We start from the raw sequence: 21,528 nt of genomic DNA, 5'->3' as shown, positions 1-21,528 counted from the left end.
AAACCCCAAACCCATGTGATCATCTCAATAGATGCAGAAAAAGCTTTTGACAAAATTCAACACCCATTTATGATAAAAACTCTCCAGAAACTGGGTATAGAGGGAATATACCTCAACATAATAAAGGCCATATATGATAAACCTAGAGCTAGCATCATACTCAATGAGGAAAAGATCAGGAACAAGACAAGGATGTCCACTCTCGCCACTTTTATTCAACATAGTTTTGGAAGTCCCTAGCTATGGCAATCAGAGAAGGAAAAAAAATAAAAGGAATCCAAATTGGAAAAGAAGAAGGAAAACTGTCACTGTTTGCAGATGACATGATACTATACATAAAAAATCCTAAAGATGCTACCAGAACACTACTAGAGATCATCAGTGAATTAGGTAAAGTTACAGGATACAAAATTAATACACATAAATCTGTTGCATTTCTATACACTAACAACAAAAAATCAGAAAAAGAAATTAAAGAAACAATCCCATCTACCATTGTAGCAAAAAGAATAAAATACCTAGGAATAAACATATCTAAGAAGGCAAAAGACCTGTACTCTGAAACTGTAAGACACTGATGAAAGTGAAGATGATACAAACAGATGAAAAGATATACCAGGTTCTTGGATTGGAAGAATCAATATTGTTAAAATGGCCATATCACCCAAGGCAATCTACAGATTCAATGCAATACCTATCAATTTACCAGTGGCATTTTTCACAGAACCAAAACAGAAAAATCTTAAAATTTGTATGGAGACACAAAATACCCCAGATAGCCAAAGCAATCTTGAGACAGAAAAATGGAGCTGGAAGAATCAGGCTCCCTGACTTCATTCTATACTACAAAGCTACAGTCATCAAAACAGTACCATACTGGCACAAAAACAGAAATATAGATTAATGGAACAGGGTGGAAAGCCCAGAAATAAACCCATGTACCTATGGTCAATTAATCTATGACAAAAAAAGCAAGGCTATACAATGGAGGAAAGATGGTCTCTTCAATAAATGGTGCTGGGAAAATTGGACAGCTACATGTAAAAAAATGAAACTAGAACATCTTTTAACAACATACACAAAAATAAGCTCAAAATGGATTAAAGGCCTAAATGTAAGACCGGATACTACAAAACTCTTAGAGGAAAACATAGGCAGAACACTCTTTGACATAAATCTCAGCAATATCTTTTATGATCCGCCTCCTAGAATACTGGAAATAAAACAAAAATAAACAACTGGGGCCTAATTAAACTCAAAAGCTTTTGCACAGCAAAGGAAACCATAAACAAAATGAGAAAACAGCCTACAGAATGGGGGAAAATATTTGCAAACAATGCGAGCGACAAGGGATTAGTCTCCAAATTTTACAAACAGCTCATGCAGCGTGACATAAAAAACAAAACAACCGAATCAAAAAATGGGCAGAAGACATAAATAGACATTTCCCCAAAGAAGATATATAGATGGCCAAGAGGCACATGAAAAGATGCTCAATATCGCTAATTATTAGAGAGATGCAAATCAAAACTACAATGAGGAACCACCTCACACCACTCAGAATGGCCATCGTCAAAATATCTACAAACAATAAATGCTGGAGAGGGTGTGGAGAAAAGGGAACCCTCCTGCACCATTGGTGGGAATGTAAATTGGTGTAGCCACTATGGAGAACAGTATGGAGGTTCCTTAAGAAACTAAAAATAGAGCTACCATATGATCCACCAATCCCACTCCTGGGCATACATCTAGAGAAAATCATGGTTTGAAAGGATACATGCATCCCAATGTTCACCGCAGCGTTGTTTACAACAGCCAAGACATGGAAGCAAATTAAATGTCCATTGACAGATGAACAGATAAAGAAGAGGTGGTACATATATACATTGGAATACTACTTAGCAATTAAAAAGAATGAAATAAAAAAAAAAGAAAAAAGAAATGAGTGTATCAGTCTATCTCAGAGATATAGAAATACACATACAGTTTTATCGCTCAGCTTCTCACTGTAATTTATCCATTTTCCTGTGCATATACTCCATCAATTGTAATACTAACCTAACATATTCCATTATATATGGATATGCCTTAATTCATTTGACCAATTCCTTATTGTTAGACAGATGGGATTTCCCAATTTTTAGCAAGTATAAATAGTACTGCAGCAAACTTTTTTACACTTCAATTATTTCCTTAGGATAAAGTCTCAGAAGTAGAATTGCACGGACAAAGCTGTGTATACATGTGAAAGGTCTAATATGTGTTACCCATTGTACTTCATCAATGTTATACATAGACATATTTCTACTCTATGAAGTTATGTTTCCCCATACCCATGCTGAATAAATTTAATGTTTACCAATATTAAAAGTAAAGCATGAGTCCTGCATTTATTTATGTTTTATGTTGAATATGCTTGAATATTAGTATTGTGAATATTTTTTGGTATTTATTTATCAAGCTTTTTAGTTTTTCCTCTGTGAATTGTCTACTTGTGTCCCTCACCCATTTTTCTGTTGTGATGGCTATCTTATTGATTACTATTTATGCAATGTGAATGTCATTTATGCTATACATTTTCCAATTTGTTGCTTGAATTTCAATTTTATGGCTTCTTTAAGTATTAAAGTTTTTTTTCTATGCAGCATTTTAAAACATTTCCTTTGTGATTTCATTCTTGGGTGTTATGTGTCTACTTGTTGAGAAGATATAGATCAAGGTTCTGATCTAGGAGTGGTTTTGCCCACCCCCCCCAGGGGACATCTGACAGTGTCTTGAGACATTTTTGATGGCCATGACTGGGAGGGTGCTTACACCTAGTGGGTACAAACAAAGAATGGTGCTAAACATGCTACAAGGCACAGGACAGTCCTACAGCAAGGATTTATCCGGTCCAATTTTCACTGGTGCTCAGGTTGAGAAATGTTGGTATCATTAACCAATATTTTCTTCCGGCATTTTGATGGTTTCATTTATTAAATATTTAACTTATTTAATTTTTTTTGGTGGATTATTTAAGGTAGGGATCTAACTTCAGTTTTTTAAATAGTTAACTGAGTGTCCAGTACATTTCCAAATAACCATCCCTTTCATCACTGATTTGAAGTGCCACTTCTATTATATATTAAATTTATAAAACACATACACTCAAATGTATACATATATTAGTATTTATTTAGGGGCCATTTTATCCTTATGATCTTTCTGCCTATTTTCCTATCATAACAATACTGTTTTAATTCCTGTATCTTTATCATACATTTTGAGATCTGATAACAAAAGTCCTCACTTGTGGTTATTCTGACTCAAAGTTTTTAGATGGAAAGAAACAAGAAAAGCAAAGTCAAAAGTCAAATAACAGACTGACAGAAAATATTTCCAGTGTATATGACAGAAAAAGACCTAACATCCCTAATACATAAGCAGTTTTTAAAAAAGACCCCAAAACCTCCAGAAAAACAGAAAAGCCATGAAAAATCAATCCACTAAAAAGATGCATCTATGAAAAGATGTTCAGCTTTTCTTATACTAACAGAAATGTAAACCGTAATTACACTGAGATACCATTTCTCACCTAGAACACTGATAAATATTCAAAAGCTTGACACTGCCCTCAGTTGGTAAAGCTATGGGGAAACAGGCACTCTTGTTCATAGCTGGTGGAAATGCAAATAGTACAAGCCTGGTGGCAGGGAATTTGGCAATATCTAACCAAACTATTCATGCATTTATCCCTCCACCCAGCAATGCTACTTTTAGGAATTTACCCTGAAGACATTTCTCCAACCGTATGAAAATACCCATGTACAAGGTTATTCGTTGTAGCATTATTTGTATTTGTAAAATATTGGAACCTATTTCAATGCCCAAACATCGACAATTGATTGAATAAACTATGGTACACACACAAAATGATATTATGTGAAAATGAATGAGTACTGTTAGTTCAATGAATTGGTATGAAATAAATTCCAGGATATACTAAGTTAAAAAAAAAGCAAGTACATGAAAATTTATATGGTATATTGCTTTTTTGTTTAAGAAAGAAGGAAAAGTTAGTGTGTGTGTGTATATATATATATTTCTGCTTATTTTTTTTTAAGGAACACAAGAAAAATAAACCAGAAAACAATGAAATTGGTCACTTACAGGAGGGAGGGGAGGGAGGAAGGGACATGGGGGAGAGTGACACCTCTGTGAGTAAACCTTGCTATAGAGTTTTGTCTTTTAGGAAGTATGCTAATGATCTATATATTCAAAAAGTGAAATAAAAGTTAACAAGAAATTAAAAAAAAAAAAAAGCTGAATGCAAATGGAAACAGATGAACCCAACTGTATTTCAAATGAATAAACTAACAGCCCTGGGGACAGAGAAATAATCCAAGTAACTGTGGAACACTGACTATATACTACCAGTAGGGAAAAGAAAAGACCAACCAAGATTGTGTTCTTTTTAGTAGATTTGTTTTGTATAGGGGTATAGGTACAGTGATTCTCAAACAACTCTATGTGTATTGTAGGACTGAACAAATGAGTAAATGTGTCGATATTTTGGGAGCCAGAGTTTTCACTGTGGCAGGGGAGACAGAAGTATGGAATTGGGAAAAGCAAGCAAGAACTCCACAGGGTTGGATTGGAATTGGAGGTATTAGTACCAACTCATAATTTGAAGACACCACACACACATATACTACTTAGCTTTGTTCTTTCCAAGGGACTAGAAGGAAAGATTCCAACTATCACCAAATATACTTAGTGCCCAACTCATTCCCCATTAAAAGGAACTAGGGCTCCTGGGACAAATGACTGATTCCAGGGCGAGGGCAGGAAGGATACAAGATTAGCTTGGAACATTCTGTTGTGCCAGAAAGTAAAGAAGTGCTCATAAGATGATGGGATCATGTCAAAAAGACACAGGAGCCAGCCTGAACTAGCCCCCACTGGCTAAATCTGGGACAGTTTGAGTACCACAGTAAATGAAGACTGTAATGAATTATAATCTATTGAATAAAACAGGAATGTCTAAGTCCATATTGTTAACAAAAAGATGAATGAATGAAAAAAATGAATGGGGGAAAAGCTGACAAATGTAAAGAAGTGGTGGAATTGAAAAAATCAGAATTTTGTATCATCTATTACAGTAAAGATTATACACTAGAATCATTAATTAATACTGAATTTATAGAAGTTTGATTAAGGTAATAGATAATGTGCAAGGTCTTAAAATGTCATCCCCCAGAAGCTAATTAATTACCGGGGGAGGAAAAGTAATTGTAGAGGGTAGAAACTGGACACATCTTGACCAAGTGATAAAACTTAATATTACCAAAGAGAAGCATGTTCACGACACGCACCTCTGCATGTGATTCCCTGAGAAGTTCAGGACCTCAATCACATAACAGTCCACCTTAAAAGCGCATTCACTACTAGAATCTAATCATGAGGAAATATCAGAAAAACCCAAACTGAGAAATATTCTATAAAATATCTGGTGTGTACTCTTGAAAAACATCCATGTGATGAAAGACAAAGAAAGGTTGAAGAACTGTTCCAGATTAAAGTGAAATAAAGAGAAATGAAAAGTAAATGCCATACGTGATTCTGGAATGGATTCTGTACTGGAAGAAACAAAAATGCTATAAAGTACGACATTGGGACACTTGGCAAAGTTAGAATACAGACTGTAAATAAAAGTATTGTTATCAATGTACTGTGGTTACATAAGAAAATATCCTTATTCTTAGGAAATATACACTGATTATTAAGGGGCAAAGGGCATAATATATGCAATTCACTCTTGAATGGTTCAGAAAAACATAAATAAGTTATACATATGTACGTATATGCACATGCAGGCGTAGAGGATGATAAAACAAATGTGCAAAATGTTAACAGTTGGTGAATCTAAAGTGGTTAGGGAGATCTTATATTATTCTTGCAACAATTCTTTAAGATTGAAATTATTTAAAAATAAAAACTTAAAAGAAAACATGACAATAGGAAATTTTAGATATTTTTGCCTATTTTTCCAGATGAACTTTAGAATAATCCTGTCCATGGTTTGCATTGGTAATTTTACTGGAAGTACATCTACATGGTGTTTTGACAAGAAGTAACATCATTATATTAGTATTTCCAAACAGGCACATGAAAACTCTCACCATTTATTCATATCTTTTATTTCCCTTATTAGTATTTAAACTTGCCTTTGTTATCAATCCCTGAACATTACTGTTTACTGTCTTGTTGAATATACTTTGTTGCTATTCTGTGTGTCCAGTAATCTTATTGTAATAGTTTTTCCCAGTTGATTCTCTTGGGATTCCTAGGTAATTATATCTTATGCAGTCGAAAAATTTGTTTTCATTTTTAAAGTTTTCATCCTTTCTCCCCACAACAGAGTGGTGGTGACGAGAGTGTTGTTTCACATTTTAATGTGAATATAATCTGTGTTTTAATATCAACTATGAGAAATTTGTTGGTTTGAAATGGATATTTTAAAAAATTGTATTAGTGATGTGTCTTTCCAATTCTAGTTTTCTAAAAGTTTCTACAATGAAATTTTTTTTTTACCAAATGCTGTTTCTGTATCCAATAAGATAGTCATATGTTTATTTTTCATTTTGATGTATGTATTTTATATTTTAATAGTAGATTCCCAAATAGTAAAACAACACTACATGCCCGAAAAAATCTCTACGTGATCATGGTGCACTTAAAAAATATATTGCATGATTCTCCTTGATAGCATTTGATCTATGATTGAGGTATCTTAGTCACATGTGAGATTAGTCTATAGTTTTAGTATTATGTTATCTTTATCACATTTTAGTATCAGGCTTACATTAAGCCTGAGATGGATTTTTTCTTTTATGTTAATAAAAAAGCATCTTGGGTCAAGTGACTGACATTGTTCATATTGCTTACTGAGTAGGAATCATTATGTCTTTAGAAAACTAGGTAGTAAGAATCCTTGTAAATAATTCCTTACCCACTCTGGGTCATCTCTATATAATTTTAACCTTTGGGAAAAGGAGTTTGTCGATCAACATTAGTGCTATAAAAAACAAACAGTTCTGTTGTCTCTGGAGTGAAGGGAATCCCTCTGAAGGAGGCATTATCAGTACATAAATGGTAGCACAATATTGTTTTAACAGAAGTTCAGGCTCCTAAGGTTTAAAATCCATTTCAGCGGACTCAGATAAGTGTTATTATTATTATTTTTTAACAAGACCTCAACTTAGCTGTGTTTATTTTCAGACTCAGCATTCACCTGGACTTCTATATTGGAGTAAGTTTAGGAATTTAAATCAATTAATTAATAATAAATAAATAAAATTTAACTTTTTATTTGGAATAATTTCAGATTTGTAGAAAAGTTGCAAAGGCAGTACAGAGCGTTCCTGTATACCCTTCACCTAGCTTCTCCTGTTAACATCTTACAAAACCATGGCACATTATCAAAGCTAAGAAATGAACATTGGTACAATCTATTAACTACATTATAAGCTTTATTTGGATTTCACTAAGTTTTTCCATGAATGTCCTTTTTCTGTTCCTGGACCAAACCAGGATACCACATTGCATCTAGTCCTCTGTCCTGTGAGTTTCTTTGTCTTGCCTTGTTTTTTATGACCTTGACAGTTTTGAAGAATATAGAAGAGGGTTTTCTTTTAAGCTAATGTATCATTTATACATGACAGTACTTGGCACGTACGAAAGCTGACTGTCTTTTCCTACAGGACCTGTAGCTTCAAGGTTTCAGTTATTTTATTCTCCTGACTTTGGTCACCAAGGGTCCTTATGAAGATTCACTGGCTATTAATTTTAATTTTTGGTTTATCCCTTTTACTTCCAGCTGGCATCTAGTGAAGCTTATAATAACACAGATCAGAGGTCAGCAAACTACTGCCCACAGTCCAATTCTGGCCCACCACCTGACTTTGTAAATAAAGTTTTATTAGGACGCTGCTACGCCCATTTGTTTCTGCACGGTCTGTGGCTGCTTTCACTCTCCACTGGCAATGTTGAGTAGCTGCAACAGGGACTGTATGACCTGCAAACTCTTACCTAGTTACTCTTTGTGTGCCTTTACAGAAAAAGGTTGCTGACCCCTGGTATAGATGAATAAAAAGAACCATGTTCTTTGGAAATTAATTGGTACAATACTATTAAGGGTACAATACTAATAACTAAACTACAAGCTGAGTTTGAATCTTGTTAACTATTAGGTGACCTCAGATGAAGTGTTTTACCTTTTTGAGCCTCAGTTTCCTCATCTGTAAAATGAGAACACCATCAGCTACTTCTTAAGCTTAACCAATGTAGGTAAACAACTTCCCACAGTGGTAAGCCCCCAATAAAGGGAGACCATTATCGTTATTATTACTTTTATTAACAGTAATTCTGAAAAAGTTTTAATTCTTATAATTCTGCTTCACATTACCTTTCACATCTCTGTATTTTCATGTTATTTTCTATTTTCATGCACTACTGTTTTCAAGCCCAAACCGCTACCTTTAAGCATTATCCTTCCTTCTGTACTAAAGAATTGCTCAAGTTTTTATTGAATGTGTTATCCCAGAATAAAACTTAATGTCAGAATAGGGACTGAAATATCATTACAGTTATATCTCAAAGGAAGTGAACATATTGAAATGATTCAGAATACACTGTTTTAGGATAAACTGGTCTCCAAAATGCTCAGATGCATTGCTATACTTCCTTTTTATTGGAACTTTATAAAAAAAGTTGGCAGTTCATCCATCTGGATCAGAATGGAGACAAGGATGTTGAGAAAGGGTTCTCATGAGATTTGAGGAAACACACACATGTTCACTCATACAACAGACTGTTTCCAGTGAACATACAGGGAGCCAACAGTGCTTCTCAAACACGAAGGAATAACAAGAAGAAATGTCTCTTTCTAGCTTCTTTAAATTGGTACTTATTCTATTTTTCCTTATTTACTTTTATAAACATACACCTTCCAGAATGAAGAAATTATAGGTCTAGTGAGTACTGCACACCAAATGAGCTGAAAGAGAATGTCCACATAGTTTGTGAGACACGATTCACACAGATTAAACAGATCTAAATTATCTTCAGTAAATGTCACTCTCTGGGCGCACTCAACAGTTTTGTCTACATTTTCGTGTATGTCTGTACTTCTAAAGGAAGTTACTCCTACTCCCATACATAAAAATGCATAACATATGTGTGTACAATCTGTGGTTCCATGCTTCCAACTCTGATGTCACCATTCACGCTGACAATTAGCTCTGCATATATTAGGAGACTAATGTACCTACCAATCTTGCGGTCACTGTCAGTGACAGAGGAAGAAGCTCATAAATAAGTGTTCTTCCTTTGACAGTTGAGCCAAACAGTCTCCTCTGGTTTCTACAGATGTGATTTATTTGCATAATTTCTTTCCTTTAAAAATTTTTTAATAGCAAAAGAAACAATGTGTTCTGTCTAAGTGCTTGGCTATGCGTGCCTGGTTAACATTTCCAGTTTCAATATTTCCTGAGAGGAAGTCATTCAAAGTGTGTTATCTAAACAACTCTAATAGGTCTAATCCAGGAAACTATCAGGGTTTTACTGTTCATAATAGCTTTCAGAATTAATACCCCAAGGTCAAGCAACATTTAAAAACACTGACATAAAATTTTACACACACACACATACTCTCTCTCCCCACCTCTTCTGTTTCTCTCTGTCCCTGGCGACTGGCAACCTGTTCCCTAAGAACAGTTGTTTTAAAGATGAAACACGTAACAGAGGTTAAAATCTCAACTCTTGAAAAAAAAAAAATCAGGATTGATCTGATTGATATTTGGTTAAATAGACAATATTTGATTAATATTAGACCATTTCCCCCCGAAATTCGATTTTTGTAACTCTTTCTTTTGGGAAAATGGCAGAAAATGAGAAAGAAAGGGCATGAAGAGTTAAGATAAATGTCAATCCTGAGTGTTTTATTTTTTTAAACAGGAAATAGGGCAAGGATGACAAGTACAACGGCCATGATTTAATTTGTGACGGCGCAGCCGAGGGCTTGCCAACGGGTAGTTTTTCAGAGGAGGTCTTGAAACCTCAGATGATGAAAAAAGCACTGGGCTGTCTTCAAACACTGAAATAATTAGCCTCACCACTGTATCCAATTTTATCATTCTGAATGACTCTTGAAAATAAATGACATCTGACTCATGGTAAGGAAAAGATGAAATTTTTAAAAACTGGAAAATACAAATAAAAACTGGTTACTTCTAAATTCATTCACTCTTCATTTTTAAAATTCATTCTTACATCTGACAAAATTCAGGTTGCGTACTAATCGGTAATTTCTGATCTCTCTGAAATGTAGCCAAGAACAAGGTAGTGAACTAAAGGCCTCTGAGCAGCCAAAAAGATGTGACATTAGGGCTTATGGAAAAGCCTTTAAGGACCTTAAGGGTACTTACTCCTATCTAACTAAAACTCTATCCAGCTTGGTTACCAGTTTCCAGCCCACAGCTGAATAGAAGTGGAAATCAACACTGGAAATACGGACTGTTAAAGCAGGTATTCTAACAAACATAAGAGGCAACAAACAAACAATTTAAATGAGACCATAAAGCACATAATTCTCAGGGTTGTAGAGTCTCCCCATATAAAGGTAAAAGTCATACACATCAGGAGATGAGGATGAGTTTAAATTTTGTTCCAGTACTTCTCTTTCGGATGATAGAAAGTACAATACATTGTAAAAAACTGAAAGAAAATTACAGTCATTTTGGACAGGATTTTTGTTATAATTCACAGCTACCCCAAAAGCTGGCTACCTAGAACTACTCATGCTCTAAAGGCTCCACAGAGGTAGAAAATGCCAGAGCCAATGATCCTTATCCATTTTGAAGAATCAGAGGAATAAAACACCTGCCTGACATCATTATAAACTTAACAGCATGAGGATTCCTTTTCTGAATGGTCAAGACAGAAACCAGGAATGGTATTTTAAACTAGGAATGATGTGACCACCGCGACTCAACTATACTCTTAGTATAAGAATAAAACAAAACAACCAAAGAACTCAGTCCCACTATTTTGTATTACTCTACAGGACGAACATAGGATGGCCCATGCACACAGAATAAAGTCTAGTCATACGCTGTTTTTGCCTTTTAAAAGACAAACGTGATCAGAAAGATGGCAGAGAGTAAAATAGTATGACAAGAGTTAGAATCAAGAGCAGCCCAAACCCTTCCCATCAATGTATCTCCAAGGCCTGGTCTGTAGTGTGTTCTGTTAAAATGAGTCAAGGAAGTAACATGACATATGTTTAATTTGTTAACTATCTTAGGTATGGAAACAAAGTACAGTCTAACTGGCTGGCAGAGGAGGAAGATCTTTATTTTTTCTTCAGCACTTTTTCAGATGGCAGCTTTAAAAAGGGGAATGAATATATTAAGATAAAAGGCACACAGACTGCCTCAAATCTACGGCTTGGGGGAAAAGCTGGCTGATTCGCAGTAAGTTAGAAGCCTTGGAAAAAATCCAAAGTTCAGCATCAAGTTGCAGGAATCATATTAAACTTTAGAACTCTTGCTTATTTATTCAATGATGCATTTTGGCTACTTCCTTGTGTCTTTACCACTGCTTCAAGCAACAATGCAAGAACCAACCCATCTTGTTTCTCTGTGAATACTGGTTAATACTTTAAAAAAATTCTGGGTTAATATGTTACAGTAGCATTTTTGAAGGGGTTCATTTTGACATGTGCTATCTAACTAGAAACTGCACCACTGCTGATAGAAAACATCAAGTTAACTTGTAGGATTTTATTTCTGAAATATTGGCAACATACTCTGGAATGATGTAAGATCTAAAAATCGGCACATATAACATTCAGAAAGTTGCCAAATCCTGTGTGTCAGACCATAAGCATTTCAGAAATATGAAAGACGGAAGGATTTGGCTAGGCAATAATTATTGAATATGTTTATTTAGATTTTTAAAAAAAGAAAATGAGTTTACCATGCAAGCTATCGTGTCAATGTGAAAGGATTTTCTGATCATAATCATGGGCCTTATCTCAAATCCACAGACAGAATATGAGGGAGTAAAAGGACGACTGGATTGAATTAGGGGACCTGGCTTTGCAGCTAAGTTGTTTTGTGGTTTTGTATGTATCAACGAAGTCGGCTGACATCTGTTTCTTAGTTTTCCTATTTATTAAAAGAAGGAGTAGGACGAGGCAATGTGTAAGGGCCTTTCCAGGTCTAACATTTGATGATTATCAAAACTCAGAGTCTATAAATTTCCTAGTCCTGCTGGATTATTTATAACAGCTTGCCACTTTATTCTTGGTCACGTTTCTCAGTATTGAGAAGCTCAGCTATCACTCAAGTTCTCTGAATCTTACATGATTTTTTTTCCCTCTTAAAAAAAGTTGATCCTGAGATGCTTCGCCCTACACTCCAGCAGCTTTGCCGTGAGACACTGCCACCCCTGCCAGAACCAGGCGCCAAACCCAGTTAGCAGGAGCCAATTCGCAGGTGACAGGACTGTCAGCTGAGCTCTGACCCAGCCACAGGGTAATGGTTCTTACGAGGTCTGTGTGGGCTGAAGTGGTGACTACATTCCACATTTGGCCCAAATCTCACAGTTCCTGAGTGGGGCACTTTCCCCAGCTGAGACAATGCAAACTTGTTATTCTGCCTCCGGGGAATCTATGCTGGAACAGCTGAAAGCTTGGACCTCACTAAACCGGAACGAAAATAGCAACGTTATAGCATCCAGATTAGCGCATTTGGGCTCCCTAGGACTGGGGAGCGGTCATTTTAATGTAGAAAGCTTGTGCGTGAGGGCACTGAAGGCAGGAAGCCTCCTCCCCACTTTACAAGAGCTGCAAGCTACCCAGTGCCAAATCCAAGGCTGCCCTTTCTTCCCGCTCTCTCCGCAAATGTCACAGGAAAGACAGACTTACATCAAGACTTAATTTTTTAGTCGTTAGTTTGATGGCAGAAAATACACGTGTGGGAACACTTCTCATTATTACTGGGCTGGGTTTGGGAGGCTGGAAGACATGTAAAATAATTCACTAGGTACTGGTATAATAAGTCTCCAAAAAAGTATTTGAGGTGAAAGGGTATTCTGAAACAACACATTATGTACTCTGTTCTAATATTCAGTCACAGAATATAAAGTACTAAATAAAGAGTAAGTGAAATCATCTGTGCTGGGAAATTTTTTTAAAATGTGAAACTTCATTTAGTTGGATTTTATGTTTTGAATCAGGGGTTGGCAAACCTTTTCTTACAGGGCCAGAGAGTAATAATTTCAGGCTTGTGCGCCAGATGGTCTCTTTTGCAACTACCAGACTCTGCCGTTGTATCATGAAAGCAGCCACAGACAACACTAAGTGTAGGGGGATGGCTGTGTTCCAATAAAACTTTATTTGCAAGACAGGTGCCTTGCCCCAAGATTGTAGTTAGCCAGCCCCTACATGAGACACTTGCAAAGCACATGAATACATTGCTTCATTTAAATCTCATGACAAATTTATGAGGTGGGTAGTATCACTCGCATTTTGTCCATTTTGCAGGTGAAGACACCTGGGGTCATATGACCTGCCCAAGGTCACAGTCAATGCCTGGAGCTGGTGTCTGACCTCATCTCTGAATCCAGAGCCTGAGCTACGATACACAGTCTGACATGCTCTTTAGATAACGGCAACTTGTTTAAAGAAAGAAGTCGGACTGAAAACTGTTGGTGCAGCTATTTTTCTTATTAAAGGGTAGAGGACTGAGCCTTCGGTTGGAATGACCAATTCAGAACTAAGACATCTTCTGACTTTGAAAGTAAACATGAGAGCAGAGATAGCTGATGAAAAAACTAAAAGAGGTAATTGAGAAAATGCTTATTACAGTTAAAAACAAATAGGTATGGGCTTCCCTGGTGGCGCAGTGGTTGAGAATCTGCCTGCCAATGCGGGGGACACGGGTTCGAGCCCTGGTCTGGGAGGATCCCACGTGCCGCGGAGCGGCTGGGCCCGTGAGCCACAATTACTGAGGCTGCGCGTCTGGAGCCTGTGCTCTGCAACAGGAGAGGCCGCGATGGTGAGAGGCCCGTGCATCACCACGAGGAGTGGCCCCCACTTGCCGCAACTAGAGAAAGCCCTCGCATAGAAACGAAGACCCAACACAGCCATAAATAAATAAATAAATAAACCCAAAAGTTAAAAAAAAAAACACTGAAAATACAGTATGAATTCAACTTTAAAAAAAAAAAAAAGGTTAGAAACGCCTTAAAAAAAAAAAAAACAAATAGGTAGGAAAGCAGGTAAACAAAAACAAAATTCTTACCATGGAAACCAAAAACTGGATGTTATTAACAGAGGGAAAAAGTGGTGAATGAGGCAGGTGACTGCTGTTCTAAAAACATCGAATGCCATCAGCTTAGGAGGGATTGGAGGAAATGGACAAAATGATCAGCAAGAGGTTACCTGCCCACATATTCTTTCATCTTCTTGACCTTCTCGTCTCCCATTTTCTGTTCCTCCCACCTCAGTTGCCTATTTAGATTTGAAAAACAGCTACTCCTATCATTTCCTATATTACTGCCTCAAGTTTAATTTCAAGGACTTCACACTCTACCACTCTCCTATTTTGCACATCACTTCCTTAAACAAATCCACATCAGAAGTTTCTTAACCCTGTCAGGATCTCCAATTTTCATTGGGGTTACACATCTTGTATCCATGGCTCATTGCTACCTGCCACTCCAGGGCACTTCATCTGTGCCTTTGCTTATCTCTGTTACACTCCCTGGTAGAACCCAACTCTGACTATATACCCAACTCTCCAGCTGAAGATGGCTGGAAGAAAAAAAGGTTAGTGCTGCGTAATCTCACTTGAAATTTACTTCGACAAAACCGTGGGACCACCCTACTATACTTCCCTGGTTAACTGTTTTCTGGGTCTCTGAGATGATTATTATTTCCTTCCTCTCAAAGCTTCTAAAGGCTCCCATTTTGCTAAACTTAATGGTTAGTTCCCAGTGCTTATCGAACTCAATCACTAAGCATTTGACACAATTGCCCATTCTTCTTTGAAACGCTATTGTCATTTGGCTGCGGGGATACCACGTGCTCTGCTGTCTTTCTATCTGCTACTCCTTTCTGTCTCCTCTAGACCCCAGTGCTGGAATGCTCCAGGGCTCAGTCCTCAGATCTCCTCTCTTAATCTAGACGCTAGGTTAGGGTTTCTCAACCTTGGCACTCTGGACGTTTTCGCTGGATAATGCTTTGCTGGGGGGCTGTCCTGGGCATTGTAGGATGTTTATCAGCATCCCTGTCCTCTACTCACTAGACACCAGTAGCACCCGCCCCTTCCCCAAGCTGTGACAATCAAAATTGTATCCAAACATTGTCAAATGTCCCTGGGGGGGCGGTGGGGGGATCACCCTTGGTTGAGATGTAGGAGAACTCAGCTAGCCCCGTGACTTCAAATGCCACCTAGGAGCTGATAAGCCCCAAATATATATTACATCCCAAGACAGACCCTGCCCCAAGCTCCGGACTTGTATATCCAAATGTCTTCTCTATTGCTTTATTTGGAGGTAGTGTTTGTATTTGCTTATTTATTCCCTGCCTCCCCAACAGAATGTAATCTCCAAGCAGGCAATGATTTACTTATTCAATATTTACCCCCAGTGCCTAGAACAGGGTGGGCCATGTAGTAGGTGCTCAAAATATATTTGCCGCTTAAAGAATTAAACGTTTACCATATATTAACTCATTTCACGCAGTTAATCAATGATGGGACAATTGGGCAGATCATTTTTAAACACATCAAGTCATCTTCTAAAGACATATTTTCTTTAATTCAAGATAAAAGGAATACATTATTTTGAAATAAATGTGTAAATAGTACTAATACTATCCGTTAAATTTTACATAAAATTTTGCTATAGTCTTGAAAATAACAAAACTAGTTCTTTCAATACTTTTGTTTTACTCTGTATTCTTATCGTGCTTCATTTCAATTTGCACTTGTAACTATATATGAATATATGTGCATAAATATATATTTCTTTATTTCAAATAATAATTGTGCCTTTTGACTATCATGATGCCAGTTAGCTGCCAATTCTTAACTGTAAGTCATTTCTAGAGTTGTTTAGCCTCTTGGTCTAATTTACACTGTATCTGAAGCAGAGAGAAGAGGATGAATTTTCCAAGGAGGTTTGAATTCTCCTATCTTGTAAAAAATTGCTTCCTGGATAATAGCTATATTTATATAATATTTCATATTACATTATATTTAATAATATTTGTAACAGCTATATTTATAAATAGGTTGTACTGTTTTTCATTTTTTCTCTCCTTCTCCAGGAGAAGTAATAACCAAGCATAGCACTTCCTTGCCCCCAGTTAGGTCTCACATTAAGCTCGGCATATATGTTCATGCACATTATAATCAATTTTTAAAGAAGACCATGGCATCCAACATTTTCTTTTAAAATCCAGGCAGTATCCAGGCATCTTTCCCCCAAATCTCCTCGGTTTATTTATTTACGTGGGTGTTTACTCACTAAGCACACAGACTTTTGTGTATATCTCTATGTAAATTTCTTGAGGTTCCTTTATCGAGTCTTCTTGGAATAGAATTGAAAGACGTCTTAATGATTAGCACAGGCTGGATGTGATGACATCTTAAAACTTTATGAGTGATAGACTAGAGGTATTAAATATTTATGTATGCATAGCACAGAACTCAACCCAAATCCAACCAGCTCTATGGATGCTATAAGCTTCTACTCCATACACTTATCTGTAATATCCACAATTACACTGACATATTTTAAAAAGTGTTCATATGGAAAGGATTTTCTGTTTGGCCTCATTTCAGTGGGGAGTCCAACTGACTTTTTTATTTTGCTTTTTAAAAAAATTGTGGTAAAATATACATAACATGAAATTTACCATCTTAACCGTTTTTAAGTATACAGGTCAGTAGTGTTAAGTACATTCACACTGTTGTGCTAAACTTTTAAATGACATCTCTATTATATACATTTGAATCAATATAGCCAATCATGGTATTCTGTGGGGAAAAAAAACCCCTATCAAAATGTATTCGTTTCAATATTATTTTTTCATTCATTGCTGGTTCAATACAAATTCACAAACAAACAGCTCTTAGGGGCATCTTTTAAAAGTCTTTCATGTAAACAATATGCCACCAAAGACTGAATATTAGATTTTAATACTTGAGGACATTTAAAAAATCATAAAAAAATTTTATGCGTGATTTCTCATCATTTATCAGCAAACGAAATGTTTCAGAAGAGAGTTTTGCAGTATTACCTTTGCTTTCTAAACAAAATTTTTTTCATTTAGTTAATTCTAAATGTAAGTTTTAAGGAGAGATTTAAATCAAATCAAGACACTAATGAAATAGGATTTGATTAACTTCTGGCCAACGAATCTTGGCAAGTTTAAAAATGAACACTTTCTCACACATCTTCAATGTAAACAAATACAAGCTGTCTTGATGACTCACAGCCCGGGCCACTGAAGGAGTTAAAAATTATAAATATTCTGAACATAAGCATAATTTGGTTAGTAAAGAACTTTACTAAATACAAAATCATTTTAATAATAAAACTAAAGGAAGTAGATTATGGCAGCTGTGTTTTAGAACTGGAGGAAAGAATGACTTAGCCAATTCAATGGGCCACTTCTCCACTAAGGAAGCTGTCTTGGGCATCTCTCCCCTTCCTGGGAGTGTAGGTGGAGTGACCCACCTGTAAAGACACTTGCGTTCTTGGGCCAAGATACCATGTAGTCTGTTTTTCACATAGAGTGGATTTCCAGGAAACCGGCATCTGCCCCCTAAATCTTGAAATATTCAGAGAACAGTGACTCAGTTGGACTTCCTGCTGAAATGAGGTTAAACAGAAAATCCTTTCAATGTGAACACTTTCTCAAATGAGTCAGTGTAATCGTGGATGTGGCTGAAGAAAGTGCAGTGGGTTTGCAGGCTGAAACGAGGCTGGACCTGGTTGGTGGCATCGCTTCTCTGGTTAGTCCCTCTTCTAACCAGACTCTCGTCAAGGAGCTCGCTCATTGTGTAGGAGGGGACAGAACTGTCCCTTTAAGAATGCAAAACCAACACAGCACAGTAAACACTATTCAGCTTTCCTCTGACGAACAAGGATCAATAAGTACCTATTGGGCAACATTCGATACATCAATTTTCCCTCCTTTGCAGACTGATATAGACAGAATGAATACATGCTGATGTCAGGGCATGCTCTGGAAGTCCCTCTTTCTCTCAATAAGTGTTTGGTATTAGATTTACCATATGCCTTTTGCTTGCTCTTACAAGCAGAGCATCTAGCCTCACAGAAGATGTGGCCAAAAAATGGTTATATCTTAGGGAATAAAGTCCAAATTTTAAAAAAGGAAAATAACTTTTGATCTGCCTTAACAGTTATTCTAGCCAAAGATAATGCTAACTAAGTGTAGTAACCTTTCGGGTGGGGGTCAGCTCAGCTACAGCACAGTTCTTATAAGACCAGTTTTGGCCATTGACACCAACTCATTAGGAAGATGGAACCTCCTAAGAGGCACAGATGAGCACTTACTGTGTACACAACAACCTGAAAGCTAAATTATCTTAGTGAGGATAAATCTTTGGTTCTTTCAGAACTACCTTCACGTTGAATGTTATTTCCTCCATGACGTACACGCGTTCAGGAAATGCTTTAGCCACCTCCTCCACACTGTTGAAATATTGCACTGGCTCCTTTATATCTCGGTCTTGTTCCAGCAGCTTGAATTGCCCTGAAATACGTGATAAACGGAAGAGATATGAGATGTTTACGCTGGACAGCTGTCACCGTGGCGACAGCATCCCCTTTCTTTACTCCCACTCTTCTCTGTCAAAGGCTTTCTGAGCATTATCATTTAAAAAAAGAAAAAGTTACCGTGGCAAAAGGTTTTCTTGAACTAGGATATTTCTTTAAAAATCAGCTTAAAAATGAAAGCAAACATATTTTTTCTTTTTTTGCTTACTTTCAGAGTTTATTACCACAGGATCAATAACAAATTTGATGGATGCTTACTTGTAATGTAAATTCGACATTGAAAACTTAATGTGTTATATAAATGGTTGCTCATGTTGTTTGTAACAGTAAGTCACGCTGTCATTTAGTTGTAATAATGCCCCCCCCCATACATTATATTCTAAAACCAAGGCCGAGTGGCCTGGGGGAACTGATTTTTTTTAAATTACTATTTTTAAAATGTGCAACGGAATAAAATAATACGTGGACCCTTAGCTTTCACAGATATCCTTGGTTTCAACAATACGTGGGCGATGCTGAGGGCTCAGGAGCTGCTATAATTTGTAATTATATAGTTTGGCTGCGGCACACGCGTGGGGCTTGAGACCAAGGGGCCTGGGGCGGGGGCTGGGAGGAGCCCCCTTGCAGTGAGTGAGCCACTCGGCATCTAGAGCAGCACGTAGCTTCCATCTTTCCTTTTTACTACCATGTGTGAAATTCATGAGAGTAGAATATACTACCAAAGTATCCACAATGTGGGGGATTTCTGAAGAACTCTGAACATATTCCTAAAAATGTCAAGGCTCTATTATGCTGCTTGGACGTTTTTGGTATTTGTGATATTGCTGCCACATTCTAGAGGAGCTGCTTTCGGTTTAGAATAAAAGACCATATACAATCAAGTCCATGACGCCATGTTTCTTCATGGTCATTTTCTGAACACTGTTTACAATGTAACACTTGAGAAACTTGAAAAGGAATGAAAAGCTATTATGAGGCGGATCTCTCTGCATGTGTCCACGGGGCATCAGGCAGAAATAGGGAAACTTTCATACTTTCAACACATTTGCCTTAAAGCATCTATTAGGTGGAGGCATCATTCTAGATGCTGGAGATAAATCAATCAAGAGACCAGATAGAAATCTCTGTCCTTTTGAAGCTTATGCTGAAGTGGGAGACAGAGGATAAATACAATCAATCAGTAGAATATATGTCAGAAGGTGAGAAGTGCCATTAAAAACAGGGTGAGGGGGGTTGGAGAGTGCAGGGCGGCCACAGTAGGCATGGCTGAGACAGTGACTTTGATGTAGTTGGGCAGTGAGTTCTTAGAATTCTAAGCACACGCAACAATCTACACAGAAACCCTCAGGCGGATGGGTTGGTGCGTCCTTGGCATGCTGTGGCTGGAGTGGGGTGAGTAGAAGCTAAGAAGGAAGAGAAAAAAAGTCAGAGAAATAACACGTGGTTTAGATTGTCCACAGCTTTGCAGAACTGTGGTTCTTCATCTGAGTGTGATGGGGAGCCACCAGGGGGGTCTAAGTGGAGAAGAGGTGATTTAACCAATGTTACAGAAGAATCATTCTAGTGTTGAGGACACACTGTAAAGTTGCTAGGCGTAGAAGCCCAGACACCAGTTAGGAGGGCCCTGCAATCATCCAGGTATGAGATGGCCGGGGTTTGGAAGCAGTGAGGAATCTGGCCTGAGCGGCTGAGGAATGGAGCTGCCACTAACTGAGATGGGCAGGTCTGGAGGGGTAAGATGAGGAGGTAAGATCAGGAATTCAGTCTGGACAGGTTAAGTCTACTAGACATAGAAACGGAGATATCCCGAAAGCTCTTAGACGGATACATAAGTGTGGAGGTCAGGAGAAAGGTCTGGCTGGAAATAGTAACTCTGGGTGCCACTGGCACATGGATGATATTTAAAGCCATGACACTTTAATGATGACAACCATAGTCTCAAGTGTAGACCGAGAAGAGGTCCAAGGTTTGAGTTCTGGGAGACTAAGGACTGGCCAGGAAAATAAGAGAAAAATCCAGAAGTGGTACATTCTAGAAGCCAGGTGATTCGAGTGCCTCAAGGAGAAGAAGGGGGAGTGATGTCAAATGCTGCGTATAGGACTGTGAAACGAGACTGAGAACTGTTGGATTTAGCAGCTTGTATTTCATTGGGGATTTTGATACGAGCAGTGGAATAGCTGGGCCAAAGCTTGATTGAACCTGAGAAAGGAGAGCTGGGAATAACAAGAATGGACAGCAGGTGATGTTTCGGGGAGTTCTGTGACGAGGGGAGAAGAGACACTGAGTAGTAGCTAAAGGGAGGAAGTGGGATGGGGCCTGGAGAGTGCTTTTGTTTCCTTAATACGATGGGAGAAGTACCAGCATGTTTGATGCTGATGGGAATGACGCACAGATGATAAGCAGGATTACTGGAGCACATCCTTGAGGAGATGGGGGGACATCAGAGTGGAGGAGCTGGCCTTCAACAGGAGTTCATCTGCGGCAGGTTCAGTGGGAGCTGGGGGAAGCTCCCTCTTATTGCTTCAATATTTCCAGCAAAAGTGGGAAGGAAGGCATCAGTTGAGAATAAAGTTGAGAGGGGAGGTGTTGGAGGTTAAGGAAAGAGGAGAAGATTGTAAAAAGTCCAGTGAGAATGAATACCATAATATGGTGGGCAGCCCTAAGTTCCCA

At 37.6% G+C, this 21,528-nt stretch overlaps 1 protein-coding gene across 3 annotated transcripts in view; it reads right to left on the bottom strand.

Moving 5' to 3' along the window:
• GAREM1 (GRB2 associated regulator of MAPK1 subtype 1) overlaps positions 1-21,528 on the bottom strand; it is a 206,267-nt gene that overhangs the window by 35,084 nt on the left and 149,655 nt on the right. For 2 of the 3 annotated variants that reach the window (XM_061169975.1, XM_061169976.1), the window contains exon 3: positions 18,705-18,835. The exons of the other annotated variant lie outside the window; for it this stretch is intronic. In XM_061169975.1, coding sequence (XP_061025958.1) covers positions 18,705-18,835 — 131 coding nt within the window. The remainder of the gene's footprint in view (positions 1-18,704; positions 18,836-21,528) is intronic. 3 annotated transcript variants of the gene reach the window in all.

This window comes from Eubalaena glacialis, chromosome 15 (genome assembly GCF_028564815.1).
Source record: "Eubalaena glacialis isolate mEubGla1 chromosome 15, mEubGla1.1.hap2.+ XY, whole genome shotgun sequence".
Classification (NCBI taxonomy): domain Eukaryota; kingdom Metazoa; phylum Chordata; class Mammalia; order Artiodactyla; family Balaenidae; genus Eubalaena; species Eubalaena glacialis.
Note: the sequence above shows the minus strand (reverse complement) of the source record. Positions and strands in the feature narration are given on the sequence as shown.